The sequence below is a fragment of the Salvelinus namaycush genome, chromosome 22 (assembly GCF_016432855.1).
Source record: "Salvelinus namaycush isolate Seneca chromosome 22, SaNama_1.0, whole genome shotgun sequence".
NCBI classification, from domain to species: Eukaryota; Metazoa; Chordata; class Actinopteri; order Salmoniformes; family Salmonidae; genus Salvelinus; species Salvelinus namaycush.
Window position 1 is genome coordinate 24,795,464 of NC_052328.1, and position 24,825 is coordinate 24,820,288.

A 24,825-nucleotide genomic window follows, 5' to 3' on the forward strand; every position below is an offset into this window, starting at 1 on the left:
ACACTTCTGTGAAATCAAACTGTCCACTTAGGAAGCAACACTGATTGACAATAAATTTCACATGCTGTTGTGCAAATGGAATAGACAACAGGTGGAAATTATAGGCAATTAGCAAGACACCCCCAATAAAGGAGTGGTTCTGCTGGTGGTGACCACAGACCACTTCTCAGTTCCTATGCTTCCTGGGTGATGTTTTGTTCACTTTTGAATGCTGGCGGTGCTTTCACTCTAGTGGTAGCATGAGACGGAGTCTACAACCCACACAAGTGGCTCAGGTAGTGCAGCTCATCCAGGATGGCACATCAATGCGAGCTGTGGCAAGGAGGTTTGCTGTGTCTGTCAGCGTAGTGTCCAGAGCATGGAGGCGCTACCAGGAGACAGGCCAGTACATCAGGAGACGTGGAGGAGGCCGTAGGAGGGCAACAACCCAGCAGCAGGACCGCTACCTCCGCCTTTGTGCAAGGAGGAGTAGGAGGAGCACTGCCAGAGCCCTGCAAAATGACCTCCAGCAGGCCACAAATGTGCATGTGTCTGCTCAAACGGTCAGAAACAGACTCCATGAGGGTGGTATGAGGGCCCGACGTCCACAGGTGGGGGTTGTGCTTACAGCCCAACACCGTGCAGGACGTTTGGCATTTGCCAGAGAACACCAAGATTGGCAAATTTGCCACTGGCGCCCAGTGCTCTTCACAGATGAAAGCAGGTTCACACTGAGCACATGTGACAGACGTGACAGAGTCTGGAGACGCCGTGGAGAACGTTCTGCTGCCTGCAACATCCTCCAGCATGACCGGTTTGGCGGTGGGTCAGTCATGGTGTGGGGTGGCATTTCTTTGGGGGGCTGCACAGCCCTCCATGTGCTCGCCAGAGGTAGCCTGACTGCCATTAGGTACCGAGATGAGATCCTCAGACCCCTTGTGAGACCATATGCTGGTGCGGTTGGCCCTGGGTTCCTCCTAATGCAAGACAATGCTAGACCTCATGTGGCTGGAGTGTGTCAGCAGTTCCTGCAAGAGGAAGGCATTGATGCTATGGACTGGCCCACCCGTTCCCCAGACCTGAATCCAATTGAGCACATCTGGGACATCATGTCTCGCTCCATCTACCAACACCACGTTGCACCACAGACTGTCCAGGAGTTGGCGGATGCTTTAGTCCAGGTCTGGGAGGAGATCCCTCAGGAGACCATCCGCCACCTCATCAGGAGCATGCCCAGGCGTTGTAGGAAGGTCATACAGGCACGTGGAGGCCACACACACTGCTGAGCCTCATTTTGACTTGTTTTAAGGACATTACATCAAAGTTGGATCAGCCTGTAGTGTGGTTTTCCACTTTAATTTTGAGTGTGACTCCAAATCCAGACCTCCATGGGTTGATAAATTTGATTTCCATTGACCATTTTTGTGTGATTTTGTTGTCAGCACATTTAACTATGTAAAGAAAACAGTATTTAATAAGAATATTTAATTCATTCAGATCTAGGATGTGTTATTTTAGTGTTCCCTTTATTTTTTTGAGCAGTGTATATGACTTTGTGGTTGTGGGTGGATTTCAACTGCTGGCTGGAATTCTCACTCAACTGTACCACTAATATGAACCTGTTCTACAGACTCTTGTAGACTACTATGCACTGAAAAACAGTTAATATGTTACAAATCAAAGCTTAACATTGAAATTTGTGATTTCAAATGATTAAGTTAAATTCAGATAGGCATGTTATGTGCTCTCTAACACAAACATAAAATGTGTTGTTATTGCTGTAGACCTTTTAACAGATCTAGGAGCAGTTGACCTCCACAGAATGTTAACATTAGCCACTAATATCTGACTTCAGTACAGTCTATAGCTGTTTGTTCATTAATACTTATATGTGGCCTTAATATACAGCATATGACCTGGTAAAGGAGAGGGGGATGGGAGGCTGCTCAATGATTGGCTGTAGTGTAGGGTGTGTCATACAATGTATCAAAATTTCAACTGCTGGCTGGAATTTTCACTCAACTGTACCACTAATATGAACCTGTTCTACAGACTCTTGTAGACTACTATGCACTGAAAAACAGTTAATGTTACAAATCAAAGCTTAACATTGAAATATGTGATTTCAAATGATTAAGTTAAATTCAGATAGGCATGTTATGTGCTCTCTAACACAAACATAAAATGTGTTGTTGTTGCTGTAGACCTTTTAACAGATCTAGTTGACCTCCACAGAATGTGCACATTAGCCACTAATATCTGACATCAGTATAGTTTATAGAGGTGTATCTGTCTGTCTGTGTCTTTCAGTTTCTATTTAGACTACATCAAATATGAAGAAGCTGTGCAGCCACACCATGTTCAACATGTTACCTAATTAGCTAGCTAGCTGACAATCTGGTTGACCTGTAGCATATAAACATTTGTTGGCACAGAAAGAAAGGGGATATGAAAAATGATTGATCAAATTCCTCCTGCCACTATCTGACTGGGTTAATAACTTAATATTAAGTTAATATGGACCCATTGTCTTAGACTTGAACTCTTGGACCAAACAGTGGGACTCTGATTTCAGCCATAGGGACTTGTGACTCGACTCCTGACTCCAACATTGGTGACTTTGACTCAACTCAGAGTAGCCATAGGGTCTTGTGAATTGACTCTGACTTTTGTGACTCAACTACAACACTACTGCCATTGCATGGCTACTACTACTGCTTCAACTACCAATTCTAGCAAGTTGTACCCCAGGTTGGGTACACTTTTCTGCTGCTCCCTCAAAAGCATTAAGCAGACATTTTGATTATACCTCCCTCCCCATAACTCTCTGTTGTTAATATCAGTAGGCTGTTTGAGTGGTCTGTGGGCAGGTAATTCATCTGATTGCTGATGGGTTAGGTTGCTAGATCGAATATTAACCTGCCATAAGCTACTTTTGTGTCAGCAAGTCTCCCCAGTGAAAAATGTACATATCCACCACTCCATCTCTCATGTACAGACCATTCAAGTAGCTGCACTTAACACCTCACTGATACTGATTGTGTAAGCTACAAACCCAAATTGTCTAAGGAAATGTGGCTAACAGTAATAACATTGCAGACATATTCAGAAATCTGGGCTGATGGAATCATTGTTATGCATATCTACTGGCCATAATTTCCGCTTGAGGTCCTGCCCCTCCCCCACTGCAAAGTGCACAAAAGTACCAAACTATCAAAGGTTTTATAGGTCAACACAGTCCCCCCCCTCCCCTGTCCTTTGTATATTATTTATATATACTTGTGTTCCCATATGTACTTCCTGTATTGATTTGTTGTTAATAAAAATATAATAATAATAAAAGATACACAGTTCCCCCTCCCCCATGTTGCAGCATAAATCTCTGCCCAAGGTTGCCATGTACACTATTTTGTGGTTTATTGATGTACTTTTAAAACTTTGCGGCAGGTGAAAGGTTTTGGTCGCTAGGTGGAAGTTGTTATACTACTTCTATATTGCAACGTTACCAACATGGCATTTTTAAAAAATCATTAATTTCCCTGTATTCTGCTAAAATTGTGCTAGTGAAGGTGGGTTTTGAAGTCTGGTTTTGAGCAGACTCCTAGAAATTTGAAATTGACCTGGCAAGCCTGTCCCTGCCTGAGCGTGATCACCACTGAAGTAGCTGTGCAGCACGTGTTTTAAGGAAGAGGAGGATGGTTGCAGATGTTTGCATTCATGCAAGAAGGTAAGCTATTAACTAAACTGTTAACCAATATTTTAGCTAAAATTGTATTTGGTGTATTGACAAGCAATGCATGTTCTCGTTGTCTTTATTTTTAATGAATTAATGTCAGTCATGTATGTCTTTCGGTGGAATCCAACATGCATTGACATGTCTGAAAGCCGCATTGTGTCAGATATACTGCGTCATGACAGATTGAAATTGGCAGGTTTATCCAAACAATTCATTAATGCGCAATTGTTACTTTGCATGTTTCTACCTTATAGTTATTTGTGGCTTGCTAACGGTTAGTGTGCTAGCTAACTGTTAGCGTGCTAGCTAACGGTTAGCGTGCTAGCTAACGGTTAGCATGCTACCCATGCTAGTTAAAAAATAATAATATGCTAGCTATGGTTGCAAGCTAGCTAATAAGTTTAGCATAATTGGTAAACGTGTCTTTGATTCAGAATACATGATTGTGGTTAACAATGTTACATGCATTGGAAAATAATATTGCTATAGTGTAACAAGCTAGCAAGAAAAGCCAGTTCCTTTTCATCTATTTTGTCAAGTTATAAGCCTGTATGTGTGTTAAAATATTTAAACCCCCTCATTAAATTCATGTATTGAAGTTGCGCCCGTTTTTTATAGCCCTTTCTTACCCAAATACCGTTTTTTACATTGAAATAATTCAGATGAAAATAAGAAATATGTTAAACTAATTAAGAAATAAGTGACCAGATTTTTTTTATTGAAAACCATGGACATTAGTTTGGGTGGGGGGAGGGGCGTGGTGCGGTTCCTAGTTCTTTTTTTTTTTGCACATAAAAGAGTGAAACACCACAACAAGAATAAGGGTTGTGGAAAGTGTCAATTTTGGTAGGACTGTGACAATTCACTGTCTTGAAAAATACATACATACAATACATACATATATTGGCAGATTCTTTAACCAAATCCCTATTTCTTACACAGATTTTTTAAGATCTAAAACATAATGGAAGATAAGAGTCCAGGAACCTACAAAGTAACCAATGCGGTATGTTTTCTGATTTGCCTAGTATTTAGAGTACGCTTGCCTTGCTTTAGCCAAACCACTCATACTGATTCTCTTTTAGTCCATCCATAAAAACAGATTCAGCTTTAGTTGCATGCAGGAACTTGCATAATGTGCTTATGTTATGCTTATACTTGCTTTTTTACCTTGAAAGTAGTTTAAAAAAACAGAAATTGTAATAGATGTTTGTTGGACCTCTATTAGTCAATGATAACAGTCATTGGTGTCCCCCAGCCCATCCCCTGTTGTGTGCCGAGCAATCTTGTCATTCTATTAAGTCTCAACTATTCTTTTTGTCTTCCTTTACAAAGGCACTGCAGAGGCTAAGAAGGCGCATGTAAAATCTAAAGAAGCATAGTTCAACTTGTGAGGCCAGATTTGAAAAGGAAAAGATAAATCCCGAAGCGCAGGTTTGTCAGTTGTTTAGAATGAGGATACTGGGGATGGTTGAATCGTTATCATATCCTATTGCCTAATTTGCACATGACTAATATCATTTTATTGTATCCTTAGATGTCAGACACCGAGGCTGCCAGTACCTCTGAGGCTGCCAGTACCTCTGAGGCTGCCAGTACCTCTGAGGCTGCCAGTACTTCTGGGTCGATAGTCAATGTGTTGGATGATGCACCACCGTTGATCAGAACAGACAGTATATACGTAAGTTAAAGTGTCATTCAACACCAGCACATACTGTAAGTTCTTGTGAATCAGCTTTGTAAATCAAAGATGGGCAAGTGTGCACTTTCATCCCATATTCATAGTATTATAACATAAACAAGTAGAGGAGCACAGTCGTAACTAATCAAAATGTGCCGGTGTCCAAATACTTTGTCATCTGTCTAGTTATCCAATATAATTTTTTTCTTCAATACAGTTGACCAAAGCTATGCTTGGATACAAGACTGATGACTCAATAACCAGCATTGGCAACAGTGTAGATGGTTATGTCCCAGGATCATCAGAGGAAGGCAATTTTTATGAAGAAAATCTGACAGGTATGTCTATACTTTACATACACATGGACCTATTCTTAATTACAATGTCCTGTTTGAAAATTACATGTTTTCCACTGATGTTTTCCAGGAGAGATGTCAGTGATTCGGGCCAAAAAGCCAATGACCAAGGGAAAGCTGGGGCAAAAGAGAGACTCACACGGTAAGCATGTTTCCTGCTGCCTTCAGTCAGTGTAAGTCTGATGGCCTTGAGATAGAAGCTGTTTTTCAGTCCCAGCTTTGATGCACCTGTACTGACCTCGCCTTCTGGATGATAGTGGGGTGAACAGGCAGTGGCTCGGGTGGTTGTTGTCCTTGATGGTCTTTTTGGCCTTTCTGTGACATCGGGTGGTGTAGTTGTCCATGAGGGCAGGTAGTTTGCCCCCGGTGATGCGTTGTGCAGACCTCACTACCCTCTGGAGAGCCTTACGGTTGTGGGCGGAGCAGTTGCCGTACCAGGCGGTGATACAGCCCGACAGGATGCTCTCGATTGTGCATCTGTAAAAGTTTGTGAGTGTTTTTGGTGACAAGCCAAATTTCTTCAGCCTCCTGAGGTTGTTTTGTTGATGTTGAGTGTGAGGTTATTTTCCTGACACCACACTCCGAGGGCCCTCACCTCCTCCCTGTAGGCCGTCTCATCGTTGTTGGTAATCAAGCCTACCACTGTAGTGTCGTCTGCAAACTTGATGATTGAGTTGGAGGAGTGCATGGCCACGCAGTCATGGGTGAACAGGGAGTACAGGAGAGAGCTGAGAACGCACCCTTGTGGGGACCCAGTGTTGAGGATCAGCGGGGTGGAGATGTTTCCTACCCTCACCGCCTGGGGGTGGCCCGTCAGGAAGTCGAGGTCCCAGTTGCACAGGGCGGTGGGTCTCGAGCTTAATGACGAGTTTGGAGGGTACTATGGTGTTAAATGCTGAGCTGTAATCGATGAACAACATTCTTACATAGGTATTCCTCTTGTCCAGATGGGTTAGGGCAGTGTGATTGCGATTGCGTTGTCTGTGGACCTATTGGTGCGGTAAGCAAATTCGAGTGGGTCTAGGTGTCAGGTAGGGTGGAGGTGATATGGTCCTTGACTAGTCTCTCAAAGCACTTCATGATGACGGAGGTGAGTGCTACGGGGTGCTAGTCATTTAGCTCAGTTACCTTAGCTTTCTTGGGAACATGAACAATGGTGGCCTTCTTGAAGCATGTGGGCACAGCAGGCTGGGATAAGGATTGATTGAATATGTCTGTAAACACACCAGCCAGCTGGTCTGCGCATGCTCTGAGGACGCGGCTAGGAATGCCGTCTGGGCCAGCAGCCTTGTGAGGGTTAACACGTTTAAATGTTTTACTCACGTTGGCTGCAGTGAAGGAGAGCCCGCAGGTTTTGGTAGCGGGCCGTGTCAGTGGCACTGTATTGTCCTCAAAGCAAGCAAAGAAGTTGTTTAGTTTGTCTGGGAGCAAGACATCGGTGTCCGCAACGGGGCTGGTTTTCTTTTTGTAATCCGTGATTGACTGTAGACCCTGCCACATACGTCTTGTGTCTGAGCCGTTGAATTGCGACTCTACTCTGTCTCTATACTGACGCTTAGCTTGTTTGATTGCCTTGCCTAGGGAATAGCTACACTGTTTGTGTTCGGTCATGTTTCCGGTCGCCTTGCCATGATTAAAAGCAGTGGTTCGCGCTTTCAAGTTTTGCGCGAATGCTGCCATCAATCCACGGTTTCTGGTTGGGGAAGGTTTTAATAGTCACCGTGGGTACAACATCACTGATGCACTTTCAAATAAACTCGATCCCAGTCCACGTGACCGAAGCAATCTTGAAACGTGGAATCAGATTGGTCGGACCAGCGTTGAACAGACCTGAGCACAGGCGTTTCCTGTTTTAGTTTCTGTCTATAGGCTGGGAGCAACAAAATGGAGTCGTGGTCAGATTTGCGAAAGGAGGGCGAGGGAGGGCTTTGTATACGTCGCAGAAGTTAGAGTAGCAATGAACCAGAATCATGCCAGCCCGGGTCACGCATTCCATATGCTGATAAAATTTAGGGAGCTTGTTTTCAGATTAGCCTCGCTAAAATCCCCATCTACAATAAAAGCAGCCTCAGGATATGTGGTTTCCAGTTTACATAGAGTCCAATGAAGTTCTTTCAGGGCCGTTGAGGTATCTTCTTGGGGGGGATATACACGGCTGTGATTATAATCGAAGAGATTTCTCTAGGTAGATAATGCGGCCGGCATTTGATTGTGAGGAATTCTAGGTCAGGTGAGTAAAAGGACTTGAGTTTCCTGTATGTTGTTATGATCACACCCCGAATTGTTAATCATAAGGCATACACCCCCGCCCTTCTTCTTACCAGAGAGATGTTTGTTTCTGAGATGCGTGAAGAAACCGGGTGACTCTACGTACTCTGATAACGTATCCCGAGTGAGCCATGTTTCCGTGAAACAGAGAATGTTACTATCTCTGATGTCTCTCTGGAAGGCAACCCTTGCTCGAATTTCGTCTACCTTGATGTCAAGAGATTGGACATTGGCGAGTAGTATACTCGTGAGATGTGGGCGATGTGCCCGTCTACAGAGCCTGACCAGAAGACCGCGCCATCTGCCATCTGTGGCGCCGTTGTTTTGGGTCACCTACTGGGATCTGATGCATTGCCCTGGGTGATAGTCGAAACAGAGGATCCGCTTTGGGAAAGTCATATTCCTGGACTTAATGTTGGTAGTTGACGTTGCTCTTATATCCAGTAGTTCTTCCCGGCTGTATGTAATAAAACTTAAGATTTCCTGGGGTATCAATGTAAGAAATAACACATTAAAAAACAAAATACTGCATAGTTTCCTAAGAACGCGAAGCGAGGCGACCATCTCTGTCGGTGCCATAAGTATTCTGGCCGTACTGTGCTGGTCCAGATCTGTTTTGTCTTCATCAGTTAGTGTATTTCCAACCATGCCAGCACAGAACGGTTCAGTTTGGATTGTACAGTGGTGTGAAAAAGGTTAGGATGGAGTCTGCCTTCATTTCAGCATGGTATTGTGCTTTCCCCTCTCAATACATGGCTGTATCTGTAGGGTTTGGGTGGCTGTAGCCGTCCCTCTCATACCATATTCAATAGGCTTGAATGGCACAGCTGTTATAAACCTGCATTTTGAGTTTTTCCAACAGTTATCGCTTATGGATTGGTTGATAGGTTGGATTGGGTGAAACTGACATGATTTCCACTGATGTTTTCCAGGAGAGATGTCAGCGATTCGGGCCAAACAGCCAATGACCAAGGGAAAGCTGGGACAAAGGAGAGGCTCACACAGTAAGCATGTTTCCTGCTGCCTTCAGTCAGTGCGTTTTCACTCTGTAGTGTCAGCTTATGGTACTGTGCTGGTCCAGATCAATCCTGTTTTCATCAGTTAGTGTATTTCCAACCATGCCAGCACAGAACGGTTCAGTTTGGATTGGACACAAGTCAAGACGTTAGATCTGAACTAGTGTGTCAGGATAGATGATAACACAGAAGGATTACCACACTTTACATTGTTTTTCCTGGGTGAGGGAACTTAATTTAATAAGTATTGCTTTTATTAGAAGGATTACATTGCAAACCTTTTGATGGGCTTAGATTTCATACAGATTGACTCTGCCTTGATGTCAGCATTGCACATTCTTCTCTCACATCCTTCTCTATGTAGTTATTTAGTTGGGATTGTTAGTTTAACCTCAACACTCTCTGCAGATACAGCTGCAACCTGGTAGAGTTAATACAGAGATGAACACATACTGTATTGTACTCAACCTTTATTTAATGTAGTCATTCATAATGTCATCTCTTTCCAAAGGTGCCAAAGGAACAAAAAGGTTTTGGTCGACAATAGAGGTGGATGCAGTTGAAGATTCCTTGATGAATTTTATCCGAATGGGAAAAAGGCCTGGAAAACAAGACTGTGAGAAATGCATTGCTGCTTCTCCCCAAGCGCTAGTAAACAGGGACTGGAGAGCAGTAAAGTTCTATGTACACAACAAAATAGTTGCAGATCAGAGATAATAAGTGTATAAGATGCTTCTATCTTGGTGTACCTCTGAGGATTTAATGGGACTTACTTGACTTAAGCTCATAGGCAGTTGATGAATGTCCTCCATCTCACTCTGTTTGGGGGAAGTTTTCCCAGGTGGGTTGTTCACTTTTGGAGTGACTAAGGTCTCAAGAATACAAAGCCTGCTGACTTTGAATGTTACAGAAAAATAAAATACATTTTTCTAAACTATTAATCTGTTACTTGGATATAATGACTCCATTACTGAAATGGTTGTTCCAGTTTAAATACTTTACAGTAGAACTACACTACAGTAGAACTACACTACAGTAGAACTACACTACAGCCGTTGAGTTGCCATCCGTGTTGCATCATTGTGGCATTCTACATGCAATATTTTCAGTCATAAAATAGAATGAATGCATCAAATATCGATGTAATAAATGTATCACTAGTCACTTTAAACAATGCCACTTTATATAATGTTTACATACCCTGCATTACTCATCTCATATGTATATACTGTACTCTATACCATCTACTGCATCTTGCCTATGCCGTTCGGCCATCGCTCATTCATATATTTATATGCACATATTCGTATTCATTCCTTTACACTTGTGTGTAAAAGGTAGTTGTTGTGAAATTGTTACATTACTTGTTAGATATTACTGCACGGTCGGAACTAGAAGCACAAGCAATGCGCTACACTCGCATTAACGTCTGCTAACCATGTGTATTTGACCAATTTGATTTGATTTGATTTGCAATGTGCGGTCTCAAGTAGGTGGTAAAATTACAAGTGATCTTTTTTCAAGAAGTCAGCAACTTTCGGTGATTTCCTCATATTAGATTTTTTTTCTAGCTCATGAGTGTAATTTCTGTGCTTCTATGATGTCTGGAAAGCAGGGTCCTAAAAAGGTATGTAAATGTGAGGAGTCCTAAATTGGTTAGAAATGCAAGACGGTGTGTGTGTGTGTGTGTGTGTGTGTGTGTGTGTGTGTGTGTGTGTGTGTGGACCATTTGCTTTCTCAAGGACAGTTTTTTTTCTCATGATGGACCAGTGGACCAGACCAGTGGTTTTTACTGGTGGATTCTCATCAGAGGCAGCAGCTCCTGGCTCCAGCAGCAGGCAGCTCTCAGTGTAAATGGGCCATAGAGGCTGGCAGGGGGATAAAGGACTTTATCTCCGGCCTGCTCAAGGTCATTCAGCTCTACTATACACTACCAATCAATGAGGCGCTGCCTGCTGAAGTCCCTGAATGCAGCATGGAGGGAGAGAGAGAGAGACAGAGAGAGAGAGAGAGAGAGAGAGACTGACAGAACCAGATTGGGAGAGAGTGAGTGAAGGGGAGGGAGGCAGTTTACAATAGAGAGAGTGAGGTAGGAAAGGAGGGAAGGAGAGAGAGGTAGTAACAGAGAAAGAAAGAGGGAGATGGAAATGGACGAGGAGGGAGGGAGGGGATGAAGAGAGAGAGGAAAAAAGAGTATGATGGAGGTAAACATGTAGAGATAATAGGGAGGAAGGGAGAGAGAGAGGGAGAGAGAGAGAGAGAGCGAGCGAGAGAGCGAAGGAGAGAGAGAGAGACAGCGAGAGAGACAGAGAGACAGAGAGAGAGGGCAGTAAACAACATAACAGGCAGGGTGGGAGGGATGGAGGGGACACACAGGTACCTCGGTGGCCATACTCTGGCTGGAGTTGTGTTCCAGGAGGAAGCGAACCACCTCAATATGGTTCTCCTGGGCTGCCATGTAGAGCGGGGTGAAGCCATTCTATAAGAGAGGACCAACAGGAAACTCATTACAACAGCAACAATCAACCATAAAGCACACAGAGTAGCCTATATTATGTTATAACGTGGCATTGTTGAATAATCGTTTCTGATTGGCTTGAGGGCATTCTAGAGCGTGCATTATTTCCAAATTATGCAAGGTACAGTTTATCAGCAATGTAGAATTCAATGGCTATAGTTCAATCTTGCATGTTCAATGTTTGAGTTGCTTTTGAAAGCAAAAGTCGAATTGAATACATTATTGACATGGTTGAATTAGATTTTCATAGTAGCAAGCTATAACTGATGGCTTGGTTAGCTAAACGATCAAGTATTTTTGTTTGGTTACCAAGGCAACTACTGTAGCTACTGTATCTAGTAAACTTGCTAAATACTTCAGTTGATGGTGAACACATTAGATTAGAACCATGGTATAGCCTTGGTATAAAAGGGATAATCAACTCGGTGCTCTATGCGTTCTTTGGCAAATAATGCAACTCTGTGGAAGGTGAGTTCCAATCCCCTAGCGTGTCGTGAAACACACCTTCCAGGTAGTTCATTATTTTCCATAAAAAGCATTGCCCCTCGTTGATTATCCCTTACATAGAAAAATATATCATACTTTATCATACCAGAGCTCAGAGAATTATACAGTACCATACAAAGTATATTACACAACTTCCACAGTAACTGTGCTTAGTGAAAATAAGCACCATAAGCACAATTTTTAAAATTAAGAATCTACACTACATGACCAAAAGTATGTGGACAACTGCTTATGGAACATCTTGTTCCAAAATCATGGGCATTAATATGGAGTTGGTCCCCCATTTGCTGCTATAACAGCCTCCACTCTTCCAGGAAGGCTTTCCACTAGATGTTGGAACTTTACTGCAGGGACTTGCTTCCATTCAATCACAAGAGCATTAGTGAGGTTGGGCACTTATATTCGGCAATTAGGTCTGGCTCGCAGTCGGCGTTCCAATTCATCCCAAACGTGTTTGATGGGGTTGAGGTCCAGGCTCTGTGCAGGCCAGTCAAGTTCTTCCACACCAGTCAAGTTCTTCCACACCAATCCCGACAAACCACAAAGTTTGAAGCACAGAATCATCTAGATCGTCATTGTATGCTGTAGCATTAAGATGTCCCTTTACTTGAACTAAGGGGCCTAGCCCGAACCATGAAAAACAGCTCCAGACCATTATTCCTCCTCCACCAAACTTTACAGCTAGCACTATGCATTTGGGCAGGTAGTGTTCTCCTTGCATCCGCCAAACACGTTCGTTGGACTGCCAGATGGTGTAGTGTGATTCATCACTCCAGAGAACGTGTTTCCACTGCTCCAGAGTCCAATGGTAGCGAGCTTTACACCACTCCAGTCGACGCTTGGCATTGTGCATGGTGATCTTAGGCTTGTGTGCGGCTGCTTGGCCATAGAAACCCATTTCATGAAGCTCCCGACGAACAGTTCTTGACGTGACGTTGCTTCCAGAGGCAGTTTGGAACTCGGTAGTGAGTGTTGCAACCGAGGACAGACGATTTTTACGCACTTCAGCACTCAGCGGTCCCGTTCTGTGAGCTTGTGTGGCCTACCACTTCACGGCTGAGCCATTGTTGCTCCTAGACGTTTCTGATGTTTGTCTATGGAGATTGCATGGCTGTGTGCTCGATTTTATACACCTGTCAGCAACAGGGTGTGGGTGAAATAGCCAAATCCACTAATTTGAAGGGGTGTCCACCTACTTTTGGCCATGTAGTGTAGCTGTTATTGGCAGAGTGGTTTGAAACTCTCTTTGTTATTGGTCTATTAACATATACCACCTGGTGACTGCCAGGTAGGCCAAAATCATCCCACCAAAACAGGCTGAAATTTTAGGCAGTCATTTCAAACAGCTCTTACAGTAAAACGACATTATTATCATTTCCACAATTTCACAGTATTATTCCAACTTCATAGTGTGGAAATATACACTACCGTTCAAAAGTTTGGGGTCACTTAGAAATGTCCTTGTTCTTGAAAGAAAAGCACATTTTTGGTCCATTAAAATAACATCAAATTAATCAGAAATACAGTGTATACATTGTTAATGTTGTAAATGACTATTGTAGCTGGAAACGGCTGATTTGTTATGGAATATCTACATAGGCAGAGTTGCATAGAAAAAGCTATATTTCAGACTGGCCAATAAAAAGAAAAGATTAAGATGGCGAAAGAACACATACACTCTGCCTAGAAGGCCAGCATCCCGGAGTAGTTGCTTCACTGTTGACGTTGAGACTGGTTGACGAATTGATCATTAGAAAACCCTTTTGCAATGATGTTAGCACAGCTGAAAACTGTTGTTCTGATTAAAGAAGCAATAAAACTAGCCTTCTTTAGACTAGTTGAGTATCTGGAGCGTTAGAATTTATGTGTTCGATTACAGGCTCAAAATGTCCCGAAACAAAGATCTTTCTTCTGAAACTCGTCAGTCTATTCTTGTTCTGAGAAATGAAGGCTATTCAATGCGAGAAATTGCCAAAAAACTGAAGATCTTGTACAATGCTGTGTACTACTCCTATCACAGAAATGCGCAAACTGGCTCTAACCAGAATAGAAAGAGGAGTGGGGAGGCCTCGGTGCACAACTGAGCAAGAGGACAAGTACATCCCCAACTGGCAGCTTCATTAAATAGTACCCACAAAACACCAGTCTCAACGTCAACAGTGAAGCAACTACTCCGGGATGCTGGCCTTCTAGGCAGAGTTCCTCTGTCCAGTGTATGTGTTCTTTCGCCATCTTAATCTTTTCTTTTTATTGGCCAGTCTGAAATATAGCTTTTTCTATGCAACTCTGCCTATGTAGATATTCCATTAAAAAATCTGCCGTTTCCAGCTACAATAGTCATTTAGAACATTAACAATGTCTACACTGTATTTCTGATCAATTCGATGCTATTTTAATGGACCAAAAACGTGCTTTTCTTTCAAAAACAAGAAAATTTCTAAGTGACTCCAAACCTATGAACGGTAGTGTATATAAAACCCAAGCAAATCACATTTTTGACTGAACTGGGCCTTTAAATGTTTATGTTAGGGGATGGCCTACAGTGTGAATCCTGTACAGATTCCTTATCATTAGAATTTGTGTATAATGATGTGTTCTGATGTGCTCTGTATCTATGACCTGAGCTTATGTATAGTATGTGTGTGTGTGTGTGTGTGTTATGGATATCCTACCTGAGACTGTGCGTTGACATTGGCTCCATTGGTCACTAGCTCTTTCACCACTTCCGTTTGGCCGGCCAGGGAGGCTATGTGAAGAGCGGTGTTTCCTTTCTGGATTAGAGAAGAGAATGAGAGGCATGTCAGTTAATCCCTCCCCCACCAGTCCCAGTGTCCGCGTGTACCTCATGGCTGCACCCCCGGCACATTGTTTGCATTGTGATGACAGTAGTGACATATGCTGTGTCTACTAAAAGGACATAGATATATCCCTCCCCTCTAGGTAGAGAAGGAATGAGTTTAAGACAGGTGTCTTGATTACAACAATTAAAACAAAAAAGCAGGAGTGCAGATATCATGCCCATTCAGCTAAGCCAAACATTACTGTGCCTCCTTAGACTAGTGTCTGAGGTATCATTTGAAGAGCTGAAGAGTTTGATGTTGAGTAGTTTGAAGACTCTCCTTAGTGTTGCATTTTTCATAGTGCGCAGAATTAACATATACTGTAACTAGTGTCTGCTTCCATTGGGAGAGGGAACACTGAACACTAATGGTAGCTACTGTCTCCAAGTCTTTCTATGAACAAACATGGACATGCTGCTGACCACACTGATGCTGACCACTGAATGCTAAGCTCATGTTGTGTTTGTGACCAACTGGGTATCGAACCTGGGTCCTCCGCACATCTCACTGAAAATCAGCCCTAGGAGCTACCACGAGTCTCCAGGAAAAGGTTCCTCATCATGCTTGTAGTTCACTGAATTATCCCCTCAGTGTTGTCTGACAGCAACAAAGCAGTGACAGAAGCAGAGTGGGACGCACCTTGGTCGCCGCATCCACATTGGCTTCTAGCTTCAGCAGCTCAGCCACCACCTCTACATGACCCTCCTTAGAGGCCAGATGAAGAGCATTCAACCCATTCTGAATGAAATTAAAGAAAGTAGTTTAAATACATCTATGGCACCCAGCATACATTCTCTGAAAGAGAGACAGGTTGTGCCCATGGTCTGAGATTACTCAGACTTTCAAGTACATTCAAATGACTAATTGATGATGTGGCCTTGATTTAAATTTTACAAATGTATCACACAGCCACAGGATTAAATGTATTTGATGCAAATAGTTTAAGTTACATTGACTGATACACTCTTTAAAAAAATGGTTTTAGCTGCACTCTTAGAAAATAAAAGTGCTATTTAGAACCTAATAGGGTTCTTTGGTTGTCCCCATAGGAGAGCCTTATGTAGAACCCTTTTGAGTTCTAGGTAGAAACCTTCTTGGTTCCAGGTAGAACCCAAAAGGGTTCTGCCTGGAACCTAAAGGGTTCTACCGAGTGCCAAAAAGGGTCCTACATAAGGTTCTCCTAAAATGGGAATGAATTGAAGAGCAGATGTTGGATGAATAGTAATCCACCTGGTTGCAGATGTTGATTTCTACCCCAGACTTGAGGTAGTCCAGGGCCTTCTCCAGGTTCCCAGCCCGTGCTGCTCGCAGGTAACTGGCATTGCTGTCCGACTAAGGAGACAGAGAGAGACAGAGAGAGAGAGATAGGTCAAATACAGGCCACACACTGTAGTGTACATACGATATATTTTCCTACTGCTGAATAGCAGAGGGCTAGAACGAAAGCACCGGTTCACGTTCTCAGTAGTCACAGCGATAAACACTCTCACACACACACGTAAACACTCACACACAAAAATTATATAACAAAATCTCAGATACTGTACCAGTCATGTCTTTCTCAAAACGTCCTTTACCTTCTGTAGAATTATAGCTACATTTCAACTGTATTGTAAAATACTGCATCAGTACATAAAAATAACACAGACATCCCAAAGATCAAGCAAAACCAATTGAGCTTTTATCCCAATAAATTCTGTTATTCTACGTCATCCTTTCTTCATATCCCATACCAGGACGTTGTGATGCCAGCAGCGTCAAACACAAATATCCCATGACTCCTGAGTCAACACAATGGTGGGTGGTCCTGATTGTCACCACCGAAACTTCTCTCTTCTGGTACAGACAAGAGAGACACACTCAGACCATACTCTCTGTCCTCCTCTAGACAGAGAGAAGGGCAATTCCCTGTGTCCCTGAGACTCAGATTTTTCACTTTAAAAATTAATGTCAAACAAAAACCAATGGCTGCAAAGTTAAACAAACAATACAACTCTATGCACAAGGACTAGTTTTAACAATTTCCAATTTCCAGATTTTACAAAAACACATTTACTTGAAAAACAATGCAGTTGCAAAGTTTGGTAACAGAATGACGGTTTGTAATGTTTGTGCTATCATTCTGTTACCAAACTTTGCAACTGCACTGTTCTTCAAAGTAAATGTGTTTTTGTAAAAATGTGTTTGGAAAATGTTTTAATTAGCCACTGTGCATATAGTTGCATGGTTTGTTTAACTTTGCAATCACTATTTTTTGTCAACATACATTTTAAAGTGAAATATCGGAGTCTCAGTGTCACTCTGTTACCGTGGAATAACTGCATTATCCCTCTTCTGCTTGGCTCTTTTTTCATTTAAAATAGAAAGAGGGCTTTGTGCACAAAAATAAATGACGACAAGCAATTTTTTGGATTTTGCCCATATAACAATTGTGTGTGTGTGTATGCGTGAGTGTGTGTCAGTGCATGCGTATGTATGTGTGAGTTTGTGCGTGTGTGTATTTGTGTGTGTGCGTGTGAATCCGTCTTATCAGCTCACGTCAGATTGTTCTGTTTGTGTCTGGGATACTTGACAGAGACCGACACATAGCAGAGTCTGCATATTTGCTGGCTGTAATTGTATGAAGTTGATTTCTAAAACCCAGGACCAGCACACATGCCCTCAGACTGCTACATAACAGGAGCTCAGAGACAAAATACCCCTGAATTAACCAAGGCCCAGACCTTCTAATTTTAGCACGTTTCCAGAGACACTTACAGTAAACTGGCAGACCCAAACAACATGAGTGCCACAACCTTTTACCCACCCACATACTTTCCCAGGAATAACTGATGGGCAAAAGCTGGCTTGACAAACAGCCAAAATATAAATGACCAAGACATTTTTCCAGATTGCTCCAGTGATAGGGAATCAGAGTGGACTGTGGGAGCTATTTCAGAAGAGTGTGTGTGTGTGTGTGTGTGTGTGAATCCCACAAGCGAGTGGAGAACCTATTCATTTCCTTGAAGTAAAACACATTAGCAGAGATCTAGTAGTATCTTAGTATCTCCGCTTAGAATACATAAATGCCTGTTTCCTTTTCCAAACACAAGCCCCTAGGACAGAACAGCGGCAGTAAACTATTCGTGTAATTTCTTTGCTTTCGTCTTTGAAGAGATTAGTGGTACATATGGAAAAATGTCACAATGTTTCTCATTTAAATATTTTCAGTAATAAAACCATAGTGCAGTGACTATGTATATTAGTATAGCTAAAGAGCATTGTTTTGTACATAGCAGAGGCAATAATTCTCAATGTGAATCTGAGGAGGGCTAATATCAAAACTGATGAGAACTTTCCATCCTATGGTCTCTCCAGTGCAGAGCTTTGGACAACTCCTCCTTAGCCTAAAACACTAAGTAACACCTGTCCTTCACCGTGAATCGTTCAGCCAGCTGGCAGACTCCTTCGCCCATTTAACTATCCCATCCACTCCAGACCACGTCATTAAATTACCCCTGGAACTCTTGCGCCAATTCTTATTTTCTCAGTTAGAGACAACACATTATCTTGATGATTTGTAGTGACATTGAGCTCTGGACACCAAAATATCCAAAACAAAACATGAGGATAAGTGTTGTGGGTCTATTCTAAGTTTTTTTTCTCACGCAAATACACAAGCATACAAACTTTCCCACAGTGTATGGTGGTTAAATGAGCATATGCTGTAAGTGACTGTCAAGGATTTCTGAGAATAGCGTATTTGTTCAGTGTCAGATGCTTGATTCAGACTTCTGACATAAACATGTGAGGGCTCTTACTGTTCCGCTGTCTCATTGCTGTTGACAATCAGACAACGACACATTCATTTACTCGTCAAGCCATGACATCAACATACAAAACGCAAGACATGCATTTTCAAGTACCATCCTTCTTTTACTTTCTAGACAAGCACACCAGGCTAAATGTACTTATTGTAGCCTATGCAATTTCATTATACAGAATATAATTTTGAGTTTTTAAAAGTACAGGATCATGGATGGTGGTATACAGGATACTGTGTTAGTGCTCCTCTGAAGCCTTGTACAACTTTAATTGAAGAGCCCGCCCATTTAAGCCTATATAACTGACTTATGTTCGTCAGACATTTATTTCACAAGCTTTAAGCTCTCTCCATGGTCACCACTCTCACCAAGACATTGATGAAGTGATCACGTGGAGTGTTTCCCTGAAGACGTTTTGCTATGTCTATCATTCACCATAAGGGAATCACTCAAATTCCCCGTTGTTCTTCAACATTCTGCTGTAACGTATCTAAAGGGGATAACCTCTCAAGGAAGTTGAAGTGGAGCCCCCCCCCAAGATAAGACGTTGAATATGAAGCCACACTGAGTTCAGTGACCCTAGTGGCCCTGGTGCATGACCGAGAAGGCCAGACTACAGTACAGCATAGACCAGTAGAGGCTCCTCAGAGGAGGAAGGACCATATTCCTCAGTCAATTTATTTATTTATTTTTTATAGTGAAACATTACAAAAGTTATGCTTTTTAGATAAAACTATACTAATTATATTCACGTCACAAAATAATTGATTAAAACACAACAAAAAATTGCAATTAAGGTCTACAGTAGCCTCAACAGCACTCTGGGGTAGCACAATGGTTTAGCCGGAGGACAGCTAGTTTCCGGCCTCCTCTGGGAACATTGACTTCAATACAAAACCTTGGAGGCTCATTGTTCTCAATCCCTTCTATAGACTACCTATCTGGCCGGCTTGCCAGATTTACCTGGCCGACTGGCCAGCCCACCATATCCGGACTTATCTGGCCATCCAGGTAGGTCCGGATAGGGCCGGACCGGACCGACATGGTCCCATCTGGCTAACTGGTACACACCGGATAGCGTTGCGGACCTGTCTGGCAGGCTGACCGGACCTATCTGGGACCGACCGGCCGCATAGAATGTCCGGATAGGGTTAGCTGGCCAGATTGGACCGACTGGCCAGCCGGCCTTACAAGGTCCCATCCGGACCTATCTGGCCGGCCGGTCGGACCGGACTTCCAGATGACGTCCTCCAACCTATCAGAGCTCTTGCAGCATGAACTGACATGTCCACCCAATCAAAGGATCAGAGAATGAATCTAGTACTAAAAGCATACGCTAAGCTAGCTAGCACCGCAGTGCATAAAATGTGGTGAGTAGTTGACTCAAAGAGAAAAAGACAATAGTTGAAGAGTTTTAAACAAAGGAGAAGCGAGAGCAAGAGAGATTTTTTTCACTTTCACTTACTTAGCTAGCGAATGCAGCTGGCTAGTTTAGCCTACATAAACACCCGGCTCAAACAGAGATGGATGCTATATTAGCTAGATGGCTAATTTATTTAATTTATTACCAACGGGCCCGCCGATGTAACTGCTAACTGCTTGCTGTACACTGTACTGCATGATTGTAGCTGGTTTACTAACGCGTTAGTTCTAGTAGCTATGTTGACTATGACGTTAGCTAATATGGTGACAACAATGGAGGCTGTATATAGGGGTTAGCCATTATGGTATGAAAGACTGGCTTGGAAAGGTTTTTTCCCTGGTCACAGACAGCTGTTGTGTTGTACACTGAAGTCCACAAACGAAGGGAAAAGGTGAGAGGAGGAGAGCGGGTAGATGTGAGAAATAATTAAACAACGAGCAAAGTGATCATGCTGTTTGTATGTTGCTGCTATGAAAGTGAACTGTATGTGATGGTGATCAGGGGTGTATTCATTCCGCCGATTCTGTTGAAAGAAAATCTTAAATGGAAGCAAACGAATCAAAAACGGGGATAAAAATACCTGAATTTGTGCAATAGAAATTATTACACCCTAGGTCAACTAGATGCAGGCAAGAGTGTGCAAGGCGGTATTGAATGTGTCACTGTCTGTCACATTGATTACTCACATTTTTACACCTACGTTGTAGACTTTCATTAATAAGCTAGGTTGTAGCAACCTCATGATGGGTATAGGGGGTGAATGGATGAATGGGTGAATGGAATATGAGTGACAGTCATCCAATATGCTGTAATAGAAATAAGGCCATGCGCATAAAAAATAAGTAATCGTCTTCCCTTATCTTTAACGGCACTGACCGCCACTGATATACACGGACTGTACAAAACATTAGGAACACCTGTTCTTTCCATGACATAGATTAACCAGGTGAAAGCTATGATCTCTTTTTGATGTCACTTGTTAAATCTACTTCAATCAGTGTAGATGAAGGGGAGGAGACAGGTTAAAGAAGGATTGTGTATGTGTGCCATCCAGAGGGTGAATGGACAAGACAAAATATGTAAGTGCCTTTGAAAGAGATATGGTAGTAGGTGCCAGGCGCACCAGTTTGAGTGTGTCAAGAACTGCAACGCTGCTGGGGTTTTCACGCTCAACAGTTTCCAAGAATGGTCCACCACCCAAAGACATCCAGCCAACTTGACACAACTGTGGCAGCATTCTTATGGGACACCTTGTAGAATCCATGCCCCGACGAATTGAGTATGTTCTGAGGGCAAAATGGGGTGCAACTCAATATTAGGAAGGTGTTCCTAATGTTTTGTACACTCAGTATACAAAGGCAACTAGGCAACAGTCATTTAAAAGCATTCGCTCTATCCCAGGCAAATGACTAGTGACACGAGTGACAGTCATTTCAAATATCATCCCATCACATTCAAGTCAGAGAGAGAAAACCGTCTTTGTGTATGAAGCCTTACAGAGGATGGAGACAGATTATCTTTGAAAATATGATTAAACTTTGCAGAGCAGAAGTTCAAAGAAATTAGGCCATTAAAGAGTAGGCTAAGCCTGAAGGAATTGCATTAATCTACAGTTAGATAAAGCTGAATGTCAAAGGAACGGAGGCTCCGTCGTTCTGATTCCCTGTTAAAAGAGAAAGCTCTTATTTACTGGTTCAGTCTAAATTAGAGCTTTACTTACTAACAGCATCTCACAATGGCAACCATGTGGCACATGTAATGTTAAGCTGCTGTAAAAATGACAATCGATATCTTCATGTACTGATTACTGTTTTGTGCCTATTAGGAATGTGCTCTGCTGTGTGTATACTCCTGTATCGAGGCAGAGTAGAGCTGCAAAGATTTTTTGCTGAATTAGTGTTTGGCCCAGATTTCACTTATGACATCATTGAGTCCGGGGATTACTGTTTTGTGTGGAGTGATTTTCTCTCCAATATCCCCCACTGACATGATGTCAAAGTGACACGTAGGTAGTATTATGGAACAAAAACACACACACCGCAACGCATCAACAGACCGATACCTTACAGATTCTGCTCTCGCACACGCACACACACACACACACACACACACACACACACACACACACACACACACACACACACACACACACACACACACACACACACACACGTCAGTGCTCCAGACTGCTGGTTAGCTCAGTTGGAGCCCAGAACCCGTTGCATTGTCTCATTTATCCCTGGCCCCCCATCAATACAAAAAACAGCCTAGGGCCACATGATCTCAGAACGCCCACCAGTGCCAAAGAGCATTGCCCCACCACACAGACACGCACTTTCCACGGGGGAAAAACAACAGGGTTGACAGGTTAATGCATGCACTGTGGAGCTGTTAGATAGATATCATTGCAAATCGTTACAAATTGATGTTTTTCTAAAGGCCCGTTGGTGTGGATGGATGTGGACCCATACTAGAATAGTGAATTAATTATAATGGGGATGTATTGATAGCAGGATTGGAAGCACTTCCATTTGTTTGCATTAACTCACATTGGCCGATTGTGAACAACCATTACAATTCAAATCCCCATAGGTCTCAAAGACATTTACTGGCGCTACATAATGGTTAACCCCGGGTAAAAACTGTCAAAGCCAAAACAGAATATCATTATGCCTGGATGATGTTGAAGTGTAAAGGAGGCAAGGGAAATGATTGATTAGTGACTATGCTACATGTAATATCAGTCTAGTGACCTTCATGGAGAGGATGGTATGCGGCTTCAGTGTAGATCTATATTGCACATGGACAATGATGTGTAGCATAGCTATTTAGATGAATATAATTGATGGAAGCTCACACACAGAGAGTGTACAAAACATTAGGGCATGGACTCTACAAGGTGATGAAAGCGGTGCCTGGAGCAGTATTCTAGTGAGGCGCACACCACCCACCGCTTCCGAGTATATTACTCGCTAATGTCCAGTCCCTAGTTAACAAAGTCAACGACATTTGGGCAAGAGTTGCTTTCCAAAGAGATATCTGGGATTGTAACATACTCTGTTTCACAGAGACATGGCTAGCTGGGGACATGTTGTCGGAGTCCGTACAGCTAACAGGATTTTCAGTGCATCGCACCGACAGGAACAAACATCTCTTTGGTAAGAAGAAGGGCGGAGGTAAATGTTTCATGATTAACGACCCATGGTGTAATTGTAACAACATACAATAACTCAAGTCCTTTTGTTCACCTGACCTAAAATTCCTCACAATCAAATGCTGACCATATTATCTCCCAAGAGAACTCTCCTCGGTTAGCTGTGTATATCCCCCCACAAGCGGATACCAAGACGGCCATCAAGGAACTTCACTGGACTTTATGCTAACTGGAAACCATATATTCTGAGGCTGCATTTATTGTTGCTGGGGATTTTAACAAATCTGACCATGACTCCATCTTGTTGCTCCCCTCCTATAAGCAGAAACTAAAACAGGAAGCGCCCGTGTTTAGGTCTATCCAACGCTGGTCTGACCAATTGGATTGCACGCTTCAAGATTGATTCGATCACGTGGACATGGATATGTTCCAGGTAGCCTCAGACAATAACATTGACATATACGCTGACTCGGTGAGCGAGTTTATAAGGAAGTGTATAGGAGATGTTGTACCCACTGTGACTATTAAAACCTTCCCCAACCAGAAACCGTGGATTGATGGCAGCATTCGTGCAACTGAAAGCACGTACCAAGGCATTTAATAATGGCAAGGTGACTGGAAACATGACCGAATACAAACAGTCTAGTTATTCCCTTCGTAAGGCAATCAAACAAGCAAAGCGTCAGGATAGAGACAAAGTGGAGTCGCAATTCAACGGCTCAAACACGAGACGTATGTGGCAGCGTCTACAGACAATCACCGTTTACAAAAAGAAAACCAGCCCGTCACGGACGTCTTGCTCCCAGACAAATTAAACAACTTCTTTAAATCGCTTTGAGGACAATATAGTGCCACCGACATGGCCCGCTACCAAAGACTGTGGGCTTTCCTTTTCTGTGGCCAACGTGAGTAAAACATTTAAATGTGTTAACTTGTTTGGGATAGGGGGCAGCATTTTCACTTTTGGATGAATAGTGTGCCCAGAGTGAACTGCCTCCTACTCAGTCCCAGATGCTAATATATGCATATTATTATTAGTATTGGATAGAAAACACTCTGAAGTTTCGAAAACTGTTTGAATGATGTCTGTGAGTATAACAGAGCTCATATGGCAGGCAAAAACCTGAGAAATAATCCAAACAGGAAGTGGGAAATCTGAGGTTTGTAGTTTTTGAACTCACCCCTATCGAATACACAGTGGGATATGGGTTAATTTTCACTTCCTAAGGCTTCCACTAGATGTCAACCATCTTTAGAACGTGGTTTCTCATGTGAAGGGGGGCCGGATGGGAGCTGTTTGAGTAAGGGGTCTGCCTACAGCCTCGTTCTCAGTCTCTACAGACAATGGAATTCTCCGGTTGGAACATTATTGAACTTTTATGATAAAAACATCCTAAAGATTGATTCTATACTTAGTTTGACAAGTTTCTTCGACCTGAAATATAACTTTTTGAACGTTTCGTCCGAATGGACCAGATCGCGCTTTTGGATTTGTTTACCAAACGCCCTAACAAAAGAAGCTATTGGACATAAATGATGGACAT

General features: G+C 42.7%; 2 protein-coding genes across 3 annotated transcripts in view; one reads left to right on the plus strand and one right to left on the minus strand.

Annotated features, from left to right (window-relative positions):
- Nucleotides 1-24,825, minus strand: part of ank3a (ankyrin 3a) — a 145,236-nt gene that overhangs the window by 84,290 nt on the left and 36,121 nt on the right. Inside the window, exons 2-5 of the mRNA XM_038960615.1 lie at nt 16,132-16,233; nt 15,541-15,639; nt 14,734-14,832; nt 11,417-11,515 (exon numbers count right to left, since the gene is read on the minus strand). Coding sequence (XP_038816543.1) covers nt 11,417-11,515; nt 14,734-14,832; nt 15,541-15,639; nt 16,132-16,233 — 399 coding nt within the window. The remainder of the gene's footprint in view (nt 1-11,416; nt 11,516-14,733; nt 14,833-15,540; nt 15,640-16,131; nt 16,234-24,825) is intronic.
- On the plus strand, nt 1,658-9,973 carry LOC120017691. Of its 2 annotated transcripts, XM_038960617.1 has the most exons (8): nt 1,658-3,706; nt 4,658-4,721; nt 5,051-5,149; nt 5,253-5,396; nt 5,614-5,734; nt 5,823-5,894; nt 8,953-9,024; nt 9,548-9,973. In XM_038960617.1, exons 4-8 carry the CDS (start codon nt 5,253-5,255, stop codon nt 9,751-9,753), a joined length of 615 nt encoding a protein of 204 aa, XP_038816545.1. In that variant the 5' UTR covers nt 1,658-3,706; nt 4,658-4,721; nt 5,051-5,149; the 3' UTR covers nt 9,754-9,973. The 2 variants fall into 2 exon arrangements, with proteins under 2 accessions (XP_038816545.1, XP_038816544.1); XM_038960616.1 differs by having other exon boundaries at nt 1,658-4,721.

Bases quoted from the DNA above. Each gene is read 5' to 3' on its own strand.
- LOC120017691 (XM_038960616.1), top strand. From the start codon at position 5,253: ATGTCAGACACCGAGGCTGCCAGTACCTCTGAGGCTGCCAGTACCTCT. The intron at 5,397-5,613 runs GTAAGTTAAAGT...TCTTCAATACAG, and splicing joins TCAGAACAGACAGTATATAC to TTGACCAAAGCTATGCTTGG. The intron at 5,735-5,822 runs GTATGTCTATAC...GATGTTTTCCAG, and splicing joins TTATGAAGAAAATCTGACAG to GAGAGATGTCAGTGATTCGG.